Source organism: Carassius gibelio, chromosome A5 (assembly GCF_023724105.1).
Source record: "Carassius gibelio isolate Cgi1373 ecotype wild population from Czech Republic chromosome A5, carGib1.2-hapl.c, whole genome shotgun sequence".
NCBI lineage: Eukaryota > Metazoa > Chordata > Actinopteri > Cypriniformes > Cyprinidae > Carassius > Carassius gibelio.
Window position 1 is genome coordinate 37,624,158 of NC_068375.1, and position 21,567 is coordinate 37,645,724.

Here is a 21,567-nt window from a genome sequence, read left to right on the forward strand (position 1 = left end):
TTTATGCACGACTTACAGTGCATTCAGGCTATCAATTTTTACCTATTATATATATATATATATATATATATATATATATATATATATATATATATATATATATATATATATATTTATATATACTGTATATAGTTTTAGTAATAATCCTGACAGACATGATGAAATACAATCCTGCAGTTGATGTATAGTCAATTAGGCCCTAGAGGTACTGAAGTCAAAATAATATTAACCATCATAACATTTAGACAGAATTATAAAATGCACTTAATTTAAATGATTTTAATAGAAATTAATTTGCAGGTATTTACTGTGCAAAGCAGGAGATTAATAGTAGATTAAAATGTATATATTCGTATTCTAATTGTGCATTTTTTTACTTCTTGTTTTTACAGGTAAAGCATCTCAAATTCTGTCTTGTCTTTAATCTGTGACTTTAAACCGACTGAATGTTCTTTCCTCTATAGCACCAAAGTCTACCTCTCCTGATGTTGTTGCAATGACCTTCAGAAGTGTTTCAACAACGCTACCAAGCCTAAGGAGGTTCAGCCATCAGTCTCTACCTCCACTCTTTTAACAGAGGATTTTAAAACTGAAGCCTCAGGGTATGAATTCGAGGGCCCAAATCAAGGGTCCCTGGGTGACCTAAATGTCACTGATGTGAGCAGGAATAGTTTGATGCTGTCTTGGACGGCTCCTAAAAAGAGCCTTCGATAGCTTCATCGTTGAGTTGAACTCAACATCAAATAAGTCCAAAGACAATGTCATTGAAATGTCTGGAGAAGCCAGGCAGGTCCATGTAGATGGACTGAACCCTGAAACGCTTTATGAGATTACTTTATTTGGGATGAAGGAGGGCGAGAAATCCAAACCAGTCAATGTTCACATCAAGACAGGTACATGGACATGAGATTCAGAAACCTCAGTCACCTGTCATCCACCATAACTACAACATTCATATTACTACAAAATATCATTCATTTGTTCATTCATTTAAAGTAATTCTTAAAATGTAAAAGTTAGCCCATCATCTTGAGATCAATTCTGCAGGTGCAATACGGTTTGTGGGAAAATTGTGTTTTTACACTACAGTGTTTAATGCAAACCCAAGACCTTTTGACATCAAAGTTTGGTTTATTTGGTTAGTTTAAAAGATTTTTGGGTCAACACCAAGAAACCACACCTAGTTTGCTTGAACAATGGCTGTGGGCTTTGGTTTATGTAGACTTCCATGACTATAATGAAAGCAGTCCAGTGTAATTAAAACGCTTTTGTTAAGTCTAGCTTGTCAGCTGTTGCATGTAAGCATAATTTTGTGCATGTTGAGTATTTAGTTTACACACTACAGTTCAAATTTATATGAATATATGCACTCACCGGCCAGTTTATTAGTTACACCTGTTTAATTGTTTGGTAATACAAATTGCTAATCAGCCAATCACATGACAGCAACTCATTGCATTTAGGCATTTAGACGTGGAGAAGACAAATTTCTGTAGTTCAAACTGAGTGGGCAATGGGGAAGAAAGGATGAAGAGTGACTGAATAAGTGGAATGGTTGTTGCTGCCAGATGGGCTGGTCTTTCAAAAACTGCTGATCTACTGGGATTTTCACACACGGCCATCTCTAGGGTTTACTAGGGCAGTTGGATGAAAGCGGGTCAAGCGGGTGTTTCTGCTTTAACATTTAATTTTATTTTTTCGTGAAACCTAAACGTCTTTGTTGCATGGGGCCATTGAGAATGATGAGCAAACACTTAATGCTGTCCATTATAATTAGTTGATTGTTAAATTACTTCTTTTAAGCTAACTGATTGTCACCTCTACTGTTCCAGCCACTGTGTCGGTCTTGCCTCACAATTGATTGCGCTGGGGCACAGAAAATTCTGTGTTGCCATTCAAATCCTTCCACTTAAATCAAAGCTTTGTGTTCAACAGTGTCGTCCATTACACTATCATCCGTTTTATCCATCTGCCCACATGCATGCCACTAGTACCCATTTCACACATTTACCGCATTGTGGTGAGTTTTGATGAGCTGCAGTGATTGCAACATATTTCATCCTCTTAATTTCATTCACTTTATCTCATACCCTACTTGCATAATTTCACACACTTTTTGAATTGATATAGAAGCAATGTGCACTGATAAGTAAGGTCAATATTTGTCAATATATACTATTTTTATTTTATAAATTTTTTTGAGGACTTTCTATGTCAGCGGTTCCAAAATATGTTTTGTCATTCAAACCTTTTACTAAATATATTTTATAAAATGTTCACATTTCAACAATTTGGCCTAACATTTGCTTGTTCTCGGTTCTCTGATGCTGGTTAATCATAATGTTTTTTAAATAATTTCATTTAATTCAGTCAAAAACAAAAAATTTTTTTAAGAAAACAAAATTTAAAAGAAGATTGTTTTAATGTAAAAAACTTATTTAAAAATATTCAGCTACTATTAGCTGTTTTTTATTAAAAGTAGAAGAACTTAGAAAATGTAAAAATATTTATTGGCTTTTAATTCTCTGTTGATAGCCATATTTTATATTAGAACATTATAAATATAAAAAAAAAAGTTTTAATTATCAATGTTTTGATGTAATGTAACAATATCATTTAGCGAACGATATTAAAATAAAAATAAAAATATATATAATATAATATAATATAATAATAATTAAATTAATAATTAAATTAAATATTATAAAAAAATAATATAAAAATAATATTTACAAAAAATATTTTAAATAATAGATCAAATAATAACTTACAATTAGTTATAATAATTAAATTTAATAATTATTTTAAAATGTACTTAAATATTCAGACACTGCTGTCTGGGCATCACCAAGCATCATACTGCACTGAGCAAAGAGCATAACTGTATGGTATTGTTTGAATGGCAATAATAAAAACTATGCACCTTGATGCATCTTTTGTGTGGATTGCTTCTTATGCACTAACACAATATTCTTGTCAACCTGTTTTGACATGAACAAAAACAACAAAATAGCCTTTTTAAAAATTTGTTCTGCTTTTTTTGTTTTCATAGGGAGGTCTGTTTGCAGCCAATTCTCTATATATAGAAAATTCAATGATTTCTGTGTTACTATACTGATTATTTCTTTAATATTAAAGTAATTATAATTAATTGCCTTATTTATTTTTTATTATATTTATTACAAACATTATAATCATGAAACCTAGAACATTATGCATGCATGCCTGCTAAAATAAACATGCATTGTGCATGCTCCAGCTGTGGGCTGTGGAAAACAGGCCAAATCCAGCACACACACTTGAGGTACTTTTTAATACTTAAACCATAATACTCCTCAGTATTCATAGCAATTCTTACAAAAGAAAAGCAAATATTTCCTAGAATTAATCTGTCAGACGTATCTCAGTTAAACAAATTATGCATATTGTACAGTGCAACTGCGCTATTCCAATAATCGTTTCTCCCTTTAGATAGCGCTCCAGTGGTTGGCAATGTGTATGTTTCTAATATTACATCAGAGAGCTTCTCCATTTCATGGAATGGCACGAGAGGAGATATTGAGAGGTTTATTCTGGAGATTATAGACTCTAGCTGGCGGCGGGAGCCAGTTGAATATAATCTGTCAGAAAGCACACAATCATATGAAATCACTGGGCTACGGCCGACTACTGACTATATAGCTTACCTCACTGGAGTCGTGAAGGGAAGGAGAACAGACTCCGTCAGTGCTGTCGCCTCCACAGGTAACTGCAATTCTCTCGTTTCCTTGCTTCTTTCCCCCGTTTGTTTAAACTTGAAATCATAAATCAGGCCTTAAAGGAGTAGTTCAACTAAAAAGATCACATTTACTCATGTCATGCCAAGCTTAAATGTTGTTTTTCTTCTTCTTCTTTATATGTTAAAAGTTATACTCTCTAAAATGGGTCCATGTAACTCAAGCAATATATGTCTTCTGAAGTCATATTGTAGCTTTTTGTGAGGAACATGCAAAATTGTAGAAGTAAAAAGAAAAAAAAAGAATTAAATCACTGAAAACCCTCTGCTATGCATATTGAAATCTGGTGCCTCAAGATGAGTTGCATCAGACCTAAATTTAAAACTGTTTGCAAGCACCTGAGAGGCTAAATTAAGCCTATTACTCAAAGAAAGACCCAGCTAACAGCGATCATTCTGAGAACTAAAGCAACTTTCAAAATCTTATCACAAAAGCATTAATTGTAAATCATTAACTTTTTTTTTGTATTTAAGTCGAACAATTATCTAACCAGTTTTTTTAATGCCACTTCTTGTTTCCGAACTTTTTGCAGAAACATACAGACGTTCCCATAATCTTCACAAAATTATAAAAAAAAAAAAAGAATGTTCCCTTAACATTTGCATTACCAAGAAAAATGTTTTTAAAACATTATTAAAAGGGACATTTTGAACATTTAGAGAACATTCTGAAATAACATTTTCATAACTCAATGGGAACATTTCCCTATGTTTACTTTTTGTTAGCAAGGGACATGGAATATATGAAGTATGTTGTACTCTTTTGTCAGTAATGTTAATAGAACATTCACTGAAAGTGTCTAGTCTTCAGTAATGTTCTCAAAATGTTAGCATTAAAACATTATTTATAAATCTTTATATATATATATATATATATATATATATATATATATATATATTAGTTGAATATTCATCTAACGTTTTTTAAACTTTCAGAGAACATTCTACAGAAATGCTCCCATTATGTTTGAAAAATGATCAAATGGAATTTTTCGTTGATGTTTCCAATTCCAAGAAAAACATTTTTAAAACATAAAAAAATGTCAGATAACATTCAGAAATAGTGTTAATAGAATGGCCATTCAATGTTTAATACTGTTTTTAAAATGTTAGCACAAACATTTTACATTTATTTTTTACAAATGTTGTAGTTGGATGTTTGTCTAACATTTTTAAATGTTACTTTTTTCTGAGAACATTCAAAAGTAACGTTCCCATAAGGCAAAATTAGAAAATGGAACGTTCGCATGCAAGAAACATTTTTAAAACTTTAAAAGACGGAACGTTTTGAATGTTCAGAGAACCTTCCGAAATAACATTTTCAAAACTTAATTGGAATGTTAGCAAAACGTCCTTACAACGTATTTTTGTTAGGTGGGGACATATAGTGCACAGAATTTTTTTTTTTCCAGTTTCAGCAAGCAAAGTTTCACCAGGTAACGTTGAACATACGTTTTATTTATATTACTGAAAGAGCTTTTGTTCATAACTTTGAGTGAACCTTACCAGAACATTAGCTTAAGTTAGAGAATGTTCTCTGAGAATGTTCCCTGTTAGCTGGGTTCGGTGAGTAAATTATTTTTGGGTGAGCTATTCCTTTAACCAAGGCTGTTTTGTCAGTTAGGCATCAAGTAAGCATGGACAGATCTCTAAACAAAAGAGAAAGAGACACTAAATGAATTGTCATGGTTGACTTTTTCCCCCCTGTAGTGGCCGAGCCTGACTTGTCTGGGCTAGTTGTTTCAAACATTAGCTCAGACACAGTGTCGCTCTCCTGGCGGACAGGAGAGAAGGCGTTTGATCATTTTATAGTCGAGGTGAGAGAGTCTGCTTTGCCCACGCAGGCGACGGGGCGCACCTTGCCCTCTGGTGTTCACTCCACGGTGCTGACCGGCCTCAGAGGAGACACACAATATCAGATCAAGCTGTACGCCTCCATCGGTGGCTCAAACACAGCTGCTCTGACCACTGTAGTAACCACAGGAACAGCAGCGCATGCTTTTGACTACTGGAAACACAACTGCTCAGATTTGCTTCCTTACCATGTGTTTGCACAAAATTAACTTGCTATCTGTTAGTCTCTTGGATGGTATTAGATTTTATTTGTAGCCTATATTTTCAGTTTTCGTTTTAATTTCAGATTGTTTTCATTTTCTTTTAATGCTTTTTATCATTTTTACTTGTTTAATATATATGTGTACATACAGATGTATTTAAAATTAATAATTAAAAAGCTTAATAATTAAAAGCTTAATATTATAACTTATTTTTCTTTCTTTTTTAGTTTATTTTAGTACTTTAGTACTTTCTTTTTCATCTAATATTTATATTTTCTTTTCTTTCAGCTAATGCAAATAAAAATATATTTTTAATAGTTAGTTTAAGTCCATACTCCACATTTATAAATATAAACTAATAAGAAAAAAACGTTTTCTAATTATTACTCCAATATGGCCTTTATATATATATATATATATATATATATATATATATATATATATATATATATATATATATATATATATATATAAAATACACACACAAATATATTTCTGAGATGTGTATTATTAGAATTAAACATCTTATTATATAATTAAATGTATAATTTATTTTATTTTAAAGTATTATGTTAATTCCTCATTTTATTTCTTTTTTTTTTTTTTTTTTTTTCTTTACAAACCTGAGTCCTGATTTGAAATTGTTTTCTGATGCAACCTACTGCAAACCACAGATGCTTTCCTAGACTTTAAAGCAATTAACCCAGAGGTATTAAACCTCCAGTGTTCATTTGTTTCAGCTGGCATTAAATTATGTAACAAAACCTAGTACTTTCTTTCATTCATCCAGAGCCTAAGCCTAAACTTGGCCCCATTGTGGTGTCTGAAACATGGCCGGATGGCTTGACGCTGTCCTGGAGCACACTGTCAGGCCACTTCGATGGCTTTGCTGCTGGTGTCACTGACCGTGAGCAGCTGTATGATGTTGTTGAGCTCAGGCTGTCAGGTGCAGAGAGGAACGTTACCGTCACAGGTCTTATTGACTCTGCGGTCTATGACACAGTGTTTTATGGTCTGTCTCGTGGCCGTCAAACTCCAGCAGTTTCCTTCAATACCAGAACAGGTACTGTGCAAGCTTTTCATGCCTCTGTCACAACAAATCAGAACTTTGACAGAACTAACAATTTTGCATCCAGGTGGAAGATGTTGCAACCAAATTACTGAAACTGCCTGTGGCTTTCTATTGTGTATTTGTTTATTTAATTATTTTGCACCCTTGCATGCATGTAATAATTTACAAGACTCTTAATTAAATGACTCTGAAGGCCATTTTACACCAAGTAAAACATCAGTTTTATATATATATATATATATATATATATATATATATATATATATATATATATATATATATATATATCACACACATGCATACAGTATACATAAAATTATACTTTTTTTGTAGATTATTTTTACAATTTGTCACATTAAATACTGATATGAAAATATTTATATGTATTTTTCTTTCTTAATGGTTTGTGACAATTTCTCATGTTGGTCTTGGTGTAAAGCACTTTTTTCTTTCTTGCAGTTTTGCGTTATATTCAATTATCTGAATTTTTTTTTTATTTTCAGATACAAATAGCTTGTGTTCAGGAGCAGTTTCAGTTTGCAACTTGGCTTGCTTAAGAAAAACAAAGTGGTATTTGAGGTTGGAAACTCATTTTTGCATCAGCCTGAACTCATGTTGTCTAATGACATTAACACAGACTAATGATTTCAGTTTTTTACTATTGCGTATGCATGCAGTTCTATTGCACCCATTGAATACTCTATTATTTTGCATGGGGAAGCCAAGAATAGAAAGCTCATACAATACAAATTGATAAGCATCCTTTGACAGATAACAAGCTATTTTGACCTTGCAATCACTGCAGAATCAGTTATACATCCTCACCCTGTATTGTCCCCTCCTATAACACTTCAACTCACGGGACCCAAATGAATGCTGTACCATGTGACCTAGCATCATTACCTAAAGTGGAAAACCTCACGGTTTCGGATATACCCCGTACGGATTTCGGGTGTCCTGGGTGGCAGATTCCTCTGAGGGCTTCAGCCATTTTCAGGTAAAGGTGTTGGACTCTGGTCAGCTGCTGGAGCCACAAGAGTTCATAGTGCTGGGGAACCAGACCGTACTGGATGTTTTGGGCCTGATCACTGGCATTGGCTATGAGGTCAGTGTGACCGGGGTGTCAGGGGATGGGTTACAGTCTCGTCCAGTCACCACAGTGGCTGTTACAGGTACAGCTCTCTGCTTTTCAACTGCACGTCACTCCATCAAATCAAAGTTTCACTGCCCAAGCTTGGTAGTTTAAACTATGTTGAGTAGTAAAATGTTTTTCATATCTAATAAATGAATGGCAATTTTTTTTAGGGATTGTATGCTCAAGAGTGTAGTTTCTCTCTGATATGTTGATATATTGTAGGTGCACATAATGAAAAAACAATAATAAAAAAAAAAATCTCCCTGTAGAGTATGGCAAAATAATCTGAAGAATTAATACATTATGCAGTATTGCTGCTCAACCTACACACACACACACACACACACACACACACACACACACACATATATATATATATATATATATATATATATATATATATATATATATATATATATATATATATATATATAAAATATTTTATTTTTTATTATTAAATTATTTTTAAATATGTAATGTGTGATTTTCCCAAAATAGTGACTGCAACTAGTTTAGACTGATCTAAAAGTCACAAAATAAAATAGTAGCCATGACATGAAAAATAATAATAATTGTGCAGATGCAACGCAAGAACATGTGTGTTTACACGTTCTTTGAGATGTTACAGTCCAAATTCTAGATGATGAGCTGCTGTTTGATATAAGCTTTGGGAAACTTCTACACAACTCGACTACCTCCTCCTCACTGTCCTTTCTTTATTTGCCAGGTCTCCTCCGTCAATAAAGCATTTTGTTTCTAGTGCTGCTTGTTCGTGCTCCACTGGTCCCATTTCCTTAAAAAAATATGTGCATACACATGTTTGATGCCATATTTGAATTGTGACAGGAAGATATATTTGATGCATGTCGAATGGGTGGAAACCGGGAGGTAGTTGCCTCAGACTTGTTAAAACAAGAAAAAGCCACATTTCTGGAACTGAGTATGAAATTGAGCTTTACGGTGTCAGGCTGGAACATCGCTCCCAACCCATTACTGCTGTTGCCAGAACAGGTACTGTATTTGTCAAACATGTTCATTCCTGGATTCAAGGGGCTTTCTTGGCTGCAATGTGATGGAAGGAGGATCTGAATAACACTCTTCATCCTAAACAGGCACTGATCTTGATGCATTGTGATTTGAAATGTATCTGTCATGATATATTTCAATCCGAGGTTAAAGTCTGCAGCAAATACTGTTTGCATGCAATGCATTTAAACTGGATATCAACAAGAACAAGACTGCTTGCTGCTTGACTTTATCTATTGGGTGAAAAGACACTAATCAGAAGTTTTGACAAAACGGACGGTTGGTTTTCAGTTGACGTTGACTTTAACCTTGCATGCTCTTATGAAGGAACATAATGTGTGTACATGCATCCAGAGGAAAGTCTCCCGATGTTCATTTCTCTACTAAACCATCACGTCTCATCGTTGTTGGGAAACGTGATGTTAATTTGTCTGCATGCACTAAGAACTAATGTCTGTTCATGATCAAAATAACATGCCTTCTTTTTGTCATCGTTTCGCTCCAGGTTAAATTTATGGAATGCAATTGCAATGATTTTGGCATAACTGATTATGTTAAAAATGGTTTCTTGCACTATTATAACTAATGAATCTATCTTTTAGGACTTTTTTCATTGCACCAGGGAAAGACCTGTTTCTCCTGCAGTTCAGTGGCCTTCTCTTTGTCCATTTTCCAGTGGCTGTTTGAATTAATGGACATAAGGACACTGGGTGGATCATTTTCCCAATCTCTTCAACATTTTCTCTTGCTATTGCTAAATGTGTATGTGCATTGCTGTCTGGCAGGCCTTGGAGCTCTACGGGACCTTGGTTTCTCCGACATCACGGACACAACGGCTGTAGTTTCCTGGACTCGACCTCGATCCCAACCAGACTCCCACAGAATCACTTACATCTCCATCCAAGGAGGCGAGTGCCGGAGCTGAAAATGATTGAAAACATGTATTAGATATATGCAAACCACACAGTTGAAGATGAAGACTATAAAAACTCAGTTGATTACACGGCATTGAGCAACTTTTGAGACACTCTGATGAAGTTCATGCATCTAGTCTGGCTTCCCCTCTGGGTTTTATCAGGTGCTCCTGTGATGTTGACGGCGGACGGGTCACAGTCTCAGGTTTCCCTGATGAATCTGATTCCTGGAGAGACGTATCAGGTGTCAGTTGTTGCAGTGAAAGGTCTGGAGGAGAGCGAACCAGTGTCCAACACTTTCACTACAGGTCGGTTAAGTCACTTCACTGATTAGTGGTGTTTTTGAAGATTTTTGCTCAAACTATGTGTACATGATCTAAAAAAATAAATAAATAAATTCAACCATAATATAATGTAATATATTTAATTTAATTTAATTTAATTTTTTATATTATGTAATATCAGTAATTCATGTATATTAAAATGTAAAGACGTGAAAATTGATATAAATATATTATCGAATAATTTATATTCATATTTATATATAGTATTACAAAATAAAGTAATTGATTAAGTTTAAATTTTATGTGAAATGTTGTTGGTTTATTTTGTATATAACAAATTAATACAATAAAATATTTTTTCTATTTTATTTTGTATAAGTCTGTATTTTAACAAATAACGTAATATAATATTGTTTACTTTAAAAGATCAGTAATTATGTACATTCAAATGTAAAGACATGAAAATATCTCAAATGTAGTAATATAAATTATATAAATGTTATATTATTGTATAAATTTAAACAAACAAACAAAAATACATATTACATATGAAATAAAATAAAAACTGTTATTTTACACTATATAAATATATAAAACACATTTATACAAGTTTAAGTTTAATAATGTAATAATGTAACATTTGATGATGTAAATTAATAGTTTTTTCATATGTAATATTTATTTTGTTTAGTTTTTTTGTTTTACATATAAAAAATGTATAAAATAACAAATCATATATATATATATATATATATATATATATATATATATATATATATATATATATATATATATATATATATATATATATATATATATATATATATATATATTCAGATAACACAATACCAAAATAATGTTTTTATTATTTAATGTATTGATTTATTGACCTCCAGCCCTGGATGCAGCACGTGGCCTGATTGCTGTCAATGTCACCGACACAAAGGCACTGTTGCTGTGGCAACCTGCCGTGGCGACCGTGGATGGATATGTGATCACATACAGCGCAGACACTGGTGAGGAAACTCCTGAACTCTCTGTTGTGCTCCGTTTTGGGTTTCTTTATTCATGCTTGACTTGTCTGCATCGTCTCTGCTGCTGCACGCCCTGCTCCAGTAGAACAAAAATCATTTGAGATTTTGAATATCACGTGTCTCACTGCAGGACACCGAAATTAACCCATATCTGTTCTTAAAGTTATTGTATTTTCATTTCTCTTCATTTTTTTTTTTTCGGTTTTATAGAATAATTTCTGTTTCATGTGTTTTCTGCACAGTGCCACAGATATCAGAGCAGGTTTCTGGGAACACGGTTGAGTTTGAGATGAGTTCACTGGCTCCAGCAACTCATTACACTGTTAATGTGTATGCCATCAGAAACAGGGAGAAAAGTGCTCCAGCGACCACAGACTTCAGCACAGGTGTGTGAGCTCCAGCATGACTAGTGCTCTGGCGCCCCCTGTAGACCGGCTCCAATACAGCAGCACTTCTCCATTGAGCAGTTCATGTGGGAAACGGAGGAATTTGATTTAAAATTATTGTGAAATTCTGTAATTTTTTTAATATGATTTATTATTTAAATGTATTAACATTAATAGAAATATATTTAATTTGTTTATTGTTTTACGTTCACTTCATTTTAATTATATTATTATTAAATAATTTTCTATTTCATTACACTCATTATATTATATTCATTATATTTATTTTTATAATTAATTATTATTTTGTCCTATTATTTCATATGTCCTTATTGACAATTAAAACCATTTAATTTATCACAAAAAATAATATTTTCAAAATAAAAATAATTAGAAGAAGTATTAGAAATAAAAAAAGCATTTCATTCTTAAATAAAACAAAACATTAAAAGCGGTGTTAAATGTCCTATTATTCTATCATGTGCCCTAACTGAAAAAAAATGAATGTATCAATAGTAATCATAATAATAACAACAACAACAACAACAAATGTGCAATATTAAAATCAGCATTTACACAGCTTTACATTTTTATATTTTATTAAAGCTAAATACTGTTAGTTTCTCATGTGTCCTGGTTGATAAAGAAACATTTAATGTTCCAAAAATTACTACAATTTCAAAAGTATTTCAAATATTGTATCCCCTGCATCTGATAATCAATTAAAAAAATTTAAAAAATAAAAAGGGGAAAAAAATATTTTTCCAAATGTAACTACCTGCATAATAATAATAAACTGCTGTTAAAAAATAAATAATAATAATTAAAAATATATTCTCCCATAATGCATCAGTGAGAGAACCTGAGTTTAGGATTCTTTTTAAGTTTCTTCTCCTGATTCTTAAAATAATGGACTGTCATTAACACAACTAATGCTGAATTTATAAAACTTCAACGATCAATTCTAAACAATGAATGCATTTTTTAATCTGGTTGTCTGAATCAATGTGAGTGTAATGTGGTCTGTCTGGTGTAATGTAGATGTGGACGCTCCGCGTGATCTGGTTGCCAGTAATATTCAGACAGACAGCGCCGTTCTCAGCTGGACGCCGCCGCGGGCCGCCATCACCGCATACATCCTGACCTTTGAACCATCTGACGGGGATGTCAGGGTCAGACATCTCTCACATACTCATTTTTTTATTTCATTTTAAGAATTGTAAGCTTTTAGTGTAATTATATAGGCCATAGAAAAGGGATCGTTCAACAAAAAATCACCTTGTGTTGTTTACAAACTTTCGTTCTTCTGTGGAACACAAAAGATGTTTTTGAGGTTGAAATATCTATTTAAAAACTATACTGTATACAATTAATGCAGATTTAAATCGTATTAGTCATCATATATATCTAATATAACCTATATGCATTAGTGATTTATATGGCTCAAGGCAGTTTGAGCATTTGGATAATATTGTATAAATATATTATATCATAATAAAGTTTATAATTCATATTATTTCATGCATAAAAATACTATAACAAAATGTATTTATTTATTAATTTATTCATGTAAAAAATTAACACCATAACAAAAAAAAAATGTTGTATTTTATTGAAGTAATTAATTGTAGACACAATTTGAACATCTAAAGAGTTTTGTTAATTTTGCAAATTCTAGAATTATGATTTTTGGATATGATTAGACCACAACAACAGTAATATTAAAAAAACAGTAGTAATAAACAAAAAGTAATAATAATCATAATAATAATATGGTTTCACTTCACTTTGTTTATAGATAATAATATATGATGCATAACAAAAATTATTTAATTATTGAGATTTTTTTTTTTTTTTTTCTGATGTTGAGATCAGAATTAACGCACTGTATGTTCACACAGGAGCTGAATCTGGATCTGTCTGTGACCTCACACGCTCTGTCTGATCTGAGGAGCAGCACTGAACACACAGTTCGACTGCAGGCCGTCTCTGAGGACAAGAGGAGCACACAGACCAGCTCCGTCTTCAGCACAGGTCAGTCTGTTCACTAACACAACTACAGCTATATTACTCTTCATCAAACTTCCAATCGGTGTTGGGGGGTAACACATTACAAGTAATGCAAGTTGTTTTTCAAGTAACTAGTAACACATTACTTTTTCAATTCTGAAGAGCGTTGAACTTTCTTCTTCTGTGTTCTACTTGACAGACATGGATTTACATTTCCTTCAGCCTGAGGCTTTTGATGTGAAGGGGTTGTACATTTGCCAAAAATATCACTTTTTATATTAAAAGCAAACAAGCAAACCCAGCTCACATTTGAAAAGTAAGGCAAATGTTACCTAATGCATTACTTTCAATAAAAAAGTAATTAACATGATTAGTTACTTTTTAGGAAGTAACGCAATATTGTAATGCATTACTTTTAAAAGTAACTTTAAAAGTAACACGGCTTCCAATCACGCTTAAAGTCACCATGAAATCAAAACTGACAATTCCATAAAAAAAAATCAAAATCAAAATCAAAATAAAAAAGTTTCCAAGGAAGCGTTTCTAATTTTTGCTCAGTTTAAGCTGAATTATTAAAATAACTAAAACGAAATAAACTAAAAATAAAAATTAGGAGTAAATAAGAATTATTTATACATATTTAAAAAAAGAAAAAGATAAAAATGTATTTAAAATTTATAAAAACTAAAAGTAAACAAAAACTATTTGTACATATTTAAAAATAAAAACTGATAAAAATGTATTAAAAACCTCACAAAATTATAAAACCTTAAAAAATTTAAATTAAAACCTAAAATATAACAATAAAATCTAAATCAAGACAATAGCACATACATATACATATATATATATCATTTTATTTCTTTATTTATCTACATAATATATATTTTAACTTTCATTTATGTAGTTTTGATTTTTAGTTCTTAAACTAAATAAAACCAATAAAAGTTATCTTGACAATTAGTTAAAATATAACAAGTTTTCTTTTTTGTTAAGTTACTCTTTACTTTATTTCAAATAATGAAAGAAAATATGGTTTTATCTAGCAATAATAACCCTGCGTTTTATTGTGCAGTCAGATTAATTTGTTTGATTATTTTTATTTGATTTATGCATGAAGGTCTTTAAAAACAGATCCACTTTTTGGCTGTGAGGGAGAATGCACTCCCTGCTTGTGTGATCTGTGTGTGTTATTCACTGTCTGATTGTTGAATCAGACCTTGTTTTGTTCCTCATATTGTGTGCAGCTGGCATGCGCTTCAGGAACACCAAGGACTGCTCAGAAGCTCTGCTGAACGGAGAGACTTCCTCCGGTCCGTACACCATTTACATCAGCGGAGACGAGAAGCAGCCCGTCCGAGTTTACTGTGACATGAGCACCGACGGCGGTGGCTGGATGGTGACGCTCACACACTACTAAACATGTTTGCATTGCAACATTAATCTCAGTTGAGACTAACTTCTATGTCTGACTGAATGTTAGAAAATAGATTGTATAAACTGAATGGAATAGTGTTGACTCTCTAACTCTAACTTTGAGCAGTAATATAGTTTTAAAAGTGTTTCTGAATTTTATTTAAATATAAGAATAGCTGCTTTCCATGATTAAGTTGTATCGTATTTCAATGGAAACATTTGTAGCAAGTTTGGAAGCTTGGCTTTGCCACAAATAAAAAAATACAGTTAAAAAGGTAACTGGGATTTTTATTGCAGAGTTCTATAAGAAAAGAAAAAAAGCCAAGGTCATAGGTTGAGTTTTCAGAGATTGCATGGACTCATTTCCCCCGTAAACAAATGTGTTTGTCTCCACAGGTGTTCGTTCGGCGTCAGAGCGGAAAGCTGGATTTCTACAGGAACTGGAGGAACTACTCTGCAGGATTCGGTGACACGAGCGATGAGTTCTGGCTCGGTGCGACTCGATTTCAACAGGCCATTCCAGCACTCAAATCTACTCAGTCTGGCTTTACTGACACAGACGGTGCGTCTTTGTCTTTCAGGACTTTCAAATCTTCACAGAATCACCTCAGCAGGTCAGTACGAGCTGCGCGTGGACCTGCGTGACGGACAGGAGAGTGTGTTTGCAGTCTACGATACATTTTACATCGCAGATCCTCGTTCCCGCTACAAGATCCTGATTGGTGCATACAGTGGCACCGCAGGTGAACTACATATACATTATGCATTCGGTATCCACCGTTATCCAATATTACACTTAAATAAAGGTTCCAAAAAAGAGGTGATGTCATAGAAGAATTTTTGGTTTTGGTTCCAAAAAGAACTTTTCAGTCAACGGTTCTAAAAAGAAGCATTTTTCTTAGTGTGAAGAACACTTTAACAATCTTAAGATTGTTTTTTCACTATAAAAACCTTTTGTACATGTCTTCATAGAACAATTAATGCCAATAAAGACAGTATCTCATGCAAATATGATGATCATAAGATCATTTCACCCTTAGAATACATGCAAACAATGCATCGTTTTAAACTTTGTTCATATATCTCATGCCCAATGATGGCAAAGGTTTTGTAATATTCTGTCTCTCTTTAGGTGATTCATTGTCATATCACCAGAACAGACCCTTCTCCACCTATGACAATGACAATGACATTGCGGTCACCAACTGTGCCCTGTCCTACAAGGGAGCGTTCTGGTATAAAAACTGCCACCGAGTGAACCTGATGGGGAAATATGGAGACAGCAGTCACAGCAAAGTAAGCCATTCTCCAATATTTTGGCAAATTCAATGTTAAATCAAAATTATTTTTACTGGCTGTTTTGTTTTGTTTACATAAAAACTGACCTGACTTTTATCAGTAAAATTGACAAAAATATACATACTTAACAATAAGGACCCATTAGTTCATGTCAGTTAATGCATTAACTAACAATGCGCAGCACATTTGACCTGGTTTATTTTATTTTTTATTTTTTTTATAAGCATACAATTTATTATTTTTTAATTAAGCATAAAATTTTATTGTTAGTTCATGTTGGCACCATTAAATGATACGAACAGATACAACTTTTGATTTGAATAATGTATTAGAAAAATGTAAATAAACATTAACTAAGATTGATCAATGCTTTGAAAGGATTTTTTTTTTCAATTGTTAGTTTAGAACAATCTAAAACTATCTAAAACTAAAACGTATCATTTTTTATTGAAATAAAGCTGAAATAATATCAAATAAACATTAGATGAATGACTTAACTTGTTTCAGTTTCTAATTTTTGTTTAATTGAATTTAGTAAAATAAAAATCGAATTGAACTAAAACTGAAATAAAAATAAATGAAACCGAAAAATCACGTAAAAAAATTACGAATTTTAACTAAATTGAAATTAAAAGTATAAAAATTTATATTTTATAAAATAAATAAAATCAAAAATAAAAATAAAATCTAATTCAAAATATTTCTAAAAACTATTATAATAATACCGTATTTTCCGGACTATAAGTCACACTTTTCTTCATAGTTTGGCTAGTCAGGTGCGACCTATTTATCAAAATTAATTTGACATGAACCAAGAGAAAACATTACCGTCTGCAGCCGCCAGAGGGCGCTCTATGCTGCTCAGTTCTCCTGTAGTCTACCACTGAGCAGCATAGAGCGCCCTCTGGCGGCTGCAGACGGTAATGTTTTCTCTTGGTTCTTGGTTCTAAATAAATGTGACTTATAGTCCAGTGCGACATATATATGTTTTTTTCCTCATCATGACGTATTTTTGGACTGATGCGACTTATACTCAGGTGCGACTTTTATTCCGAAAAATACAGTTTATACTTTATACTAAATTAACACTGGATAATTCATGTTAAATAATGTAGTTAATAAAAGTTAAAAAATGAAACCTTATTGTAAAGTGTTACCAGCATAGCATAATATTAAGAGGATAGATTTTGCATCATTATAACCAGCGGTCTAAATGAAAGTGTAATAATAAAAAAACAAAAAAAAAAGTCCTCAGGTTCAATAATGCTTGAGTAGATAAAAGTACAAATTTCCCAAAATAATATTCAACTACAATAATTAAGTACTTTATACCCTTTGATATACAACACTGAAATGTTTTGTAAGATATTGAAATTAAATTAGACAAATTTAATTCACAGGGGATCAACTGGTTCCACTGGAAAGGCCATGAGCATTCGATTCCATTCGCGGAGATGAAGATCCGGCCAGTCAATTTCAGAAACTTGGAAGGCAGACGGACAAGAACATAGACTTTAAATGTCCCTCTTTCTATTTTCTCCAAAGTCCCACACATCTCTCATCAACAGCCCATCTCTCGTCGCAGACAGACACGATTAAAACTCCTGAGTGGAACATTTCTCACCATTCGAACTCTGCCTTTCATATCAACTTTATCAGACCAGTGATCGCCAGTGAATACTGTTTCTGTAGACCTTTGATCTGCTAGAAACAGTCGTGATTGGTGGAGGGTTTTACTGACACTTGGTAAAAACATGCATGTGAAATGTGATATTTGAATGTGACACCAGTCAAGGTTCAAGACCATCCTACAACAAACCAACTTTTTCAGGAAATATTCAATGATCTTGTACAGTTTTTTTCGGAAAAGGAAGTGTCTTCGGGACCAGTGATGTCATTTCCTCAACTGAATCATTACCACTCTCAGGTCTGACATGCAGTAAACAGAAAGGTGCAGATAAGTGTGTAAATTTTGTCAGTTTGCTTATTTCCTAAAGAGTTTGTATGTCAAGCCAGTTTTCTTATTGATGTGTTATTAATTATTGTTTTATAATTATTTATTTTTATAATGTTTTCTTTTCCCCCATAGAGTCCTCAGCATCTGTAATCCCTAGAAAAAAGTGTTGATTTAACTTTATCTCTTCACCTGGAATGTGTCTAAAATGTATCTTCAAAAAAAAAAAAAAAAAAAAACAGGAAATAAAAATGTAAAATGTAATATGGGAGTTTTTAATGTGTTTTCAAGTTCTCTTTACCTATCCAGAAAAAAAATATATGTATATATAATTATCACAGAGAAATTAGTTTTTTAACATTTATAAAATAACAAATATATATATTTTACAGACAACACTTTTAATCATAAATAATAATATAAAATAATAGAATAATAGTATTAATGGTTAAAACATATATATATATATATATATATATATATATATATATATATATATATATATATATATATATATATATATATATATATATATATATATATATATATACACAACATAATGCAAATACATTTCAGAAAGAAAGAAAATAATTGCTAAAACTAAGTTGTCAATGAGGATATTGACTAAAGGACTAAAAAGCAGACTAAGAAGACCATGAAGTTTGAGACTGTAAAATATAAACAGTAGCCATGATCAAGGTTTGTGAAATGTAATGTTTTATGACAATTTTTGCATCTTACATAGAAACATACCTGGATAAACTTATAAAAGATAGAGGTACAGGAAAAACATCTTCTGAATAATAAAAAAAAATTGTGAGCTGTCAAAATCAACTTTAAATGAAAGTGTAGCATTAATTATAGTAGCTTTGTTTTTGTACATACGGTACATTTAATAAATTCTGTTAGTCAGAATAATAATTCAGTAAATTAAATTGTTTATTAAAAGTAATAAAATATTTTAAATCAGCAGCCCATTGTTATAGATTTTACAAATCTGCGGGTATATCATTTGCAGTGTGATATTACTTGACAAATTTAGCTGGAAATTTCACCTGGAACAAATCTCAGTTAAAAAAAAATAAAAAATGCACATTTTTGAGTTTGACATACATTCAATCTGTTTTCATTAAAGGACAGATCATGATCTAATAACTCTAACAACACTTCACTATGCATATTTGGCACGAATAATGTCACAGAAACACAGTATAGCATATCTTTTCAATGTATGGCATCATCTATTTCATCCCTTTTAAGAAATGCCCTAAAATTGAGCTTCATTAGTATTGCAGTTTATAGATCCTCATCTTTGTGATGAACTATTTCTCAAATCAAGCGATCAGGTTTAGTTTATCGCAAGGCATCGCATGTACAAATTAATCAGTATTTCTGACAATTTACTAAGAAGAAGTGAAAACTAGTTTTAAACCACCATGACTGCACATGTACAGCTATATAATATGCATTAAATATAATAAAATAGATGTAAACTGTATATACATTTACTGTATAAAGATCCCTCGCTTTGAGAGTTTATGGTTATATATAAAGATACATTGCATATATAGAGTACGAGAATATCAATATCTGCTTTTATTTTTTAAGAATAAAAGCAGTGTATCATATAAAATAATAGTCATTGTGTTTAATATTTATTTTATTTGTCTCTAAAGTATGTCAGCAGTGGTGTCGTCACTCACTGGATGAGTAAACTGTGTGTGATAATAAATATCATGTGCATTTGCAGATTGAGGCTCCCCATGCACAGAGAAGTTTCAATAGTTGTCATAACTGGTTTAAAATCAGTGGATTCGGGTTATTAGTGACACCCCCAATGCCAAATATAAAAGACAATTGTATATCAAAAGTTTTCAAATGCTTGGTCCTGTGTAAACATCTCAGTTTAGCCTAGAAAACACACAAACTGCCTCGTTTGGCAGTGAGAAGAATCGAAAAGAAATAAAATCAAGCAAGCACTACAAACTCAAGCTCCGATATACCATGTAAACTGTAGAAATATTCCTATTTACAAAAGACTAGTCATTGTTTCTTATAAATGTACAAAATGCAACGTAATAACTTGAATATTCATGTGCACGGGACCGTTTATTTCACAGACACCTACGGTAAGATTTATACGATTTTTACCTTTAAACTTCAAACTATCTTCCACAGATGTATCCAAACACCGAATAAAGGAAATCCACGATCTTGACCCTCACTATACTTACTGTATGACAATTAAAACCCCCTTGACCCCTTAAAAAAACAGTTTAGCACTACAGGAGCACAAGTTATCGTCTTAGCATGGATGCTTCCTAAATAAAGTGTGCTGGCCACATTTCGTGGTAATCGACATGCAAATTACAATTTATAAAAATGCTAATCAGCGTGTTTGTTTATTAAACAAATTGTATAATTAGAGGATGCATTCTGCTAGCGATAATATTAATGCATTTGACTGTGATTAAATCAATAAGTAATTAGTACGGTAAACGCAAAAAAGTCTATGTTGTGCTGAAGCGCTAAAAGGAATAGTTAAAAAAAAAAAATACAATTGTTGAAAATTTTCTCCCTGTCAGACCATCCAAGATGTAAATGAGTTTATTTATTAATTCGATCAAGTTTGGAGAAATGTAGCATTGCATCACTTGCTCACCAGTGGATGCTCTGCAGTGAATGGGTGCCGTCAGAATGAGAGACCAAACATCTGATAAAAACATCACAATAATCCAAACCACTCCAGTCCATGAGTTAATGTCTTGAGAAGCCAAAAGCTGTGTGTTTGTAAGAAACAAATCCATCATTAAGACATTTTTAACTTTTAACTGTTGCTTCCGACTTTGAAAAAGATAATACAAATAGTCCATAATCCATAATCATGCTTCCATTAGTGGAAAAGTCCATCTCCTGTTGTCCTCTCACATCAAAATCCACCCACATATTTTTGTATAAAACAGTTTTGGCTGCTTGATCTGTGCATATTTCTCTCCTGATTCAGACCAGACCACATTATTATGGATAGAGGACTTCTTTGAAATTAAAAACACCTTAATAGGTTTTTTTTCAACAAATGTCAAGCTTTTTACTTTACTAGCATTAACTGATGGACTGGATTGGTGTGGATTACTGTGATGTTTTCATCAGCTGTTTGACTCTCATTCTGACGGCACCCATTCACTGCAGAGCATCCTCTGGTTAG

The 21,567-nt window shown here is 32.3% G+C and overlaps 1 protein-coding gene and 1 pseudogene across 1 annotated transcript in view; both read left to right on the forward strand.

The window, feature by feature from the left end:
- LOC128014854 (tenascin) overlaps window positions 1-18,626 on the forward strand; it is a 57,330-nt gene extending 38,704 nt beyond the window's left edge. The window contains exons 12-22 of the mRNA XM_052598538.1: window positions 9,851-9,973; window positions 10,144-10,287; window positions 11,160-11,279; window positions 11,540-11,683; window positions 12,725-12,855; window positions 13,585-13,717; window positions 14,941-15,092; window positions 15,506-15,602; window positions 15,691-15,852; window positions 16,242-16,405; window positions 17,809-18,626. Of these exons, the coding sequence (XP_052454498.1) occupies window positions 9,851-9,973; window positions 10,144-10,287; window positions 11,160-11,279; window positions 11,540-11,683; window positions 12,725-12,855; window positions 13,585-13,717; window positions 14,941-15,092; window positions 15,506-15,602; window positions 15,691-15,852; window positions 16,242-16,405; window positions 17,809-17,919 (1,481 nt within the window). The 3' untranslated portion in view covers window positions 17,920-18,626. The remainder of the gene's footprint in view (window positions 1-9,850; window positions 9,974-10,143; window positions 10,288-11,159; window positions 11,280-11,539; window positions 11,684-12,724; window positions 12,856-13,584; window positions 13,718-14,940; window positions 15,093-15,505; window positions 15,603-15,690; window positions 15,853-16,241; window positions 16,406-17,808) is intronic.
- Window positions 7,403-8,918, forward strand: LOC128014855 (tenascin-like; annotated as a pseudogene).
- Window positions 18,627-21,567: the final 2,941 nt, after the last annotated feature.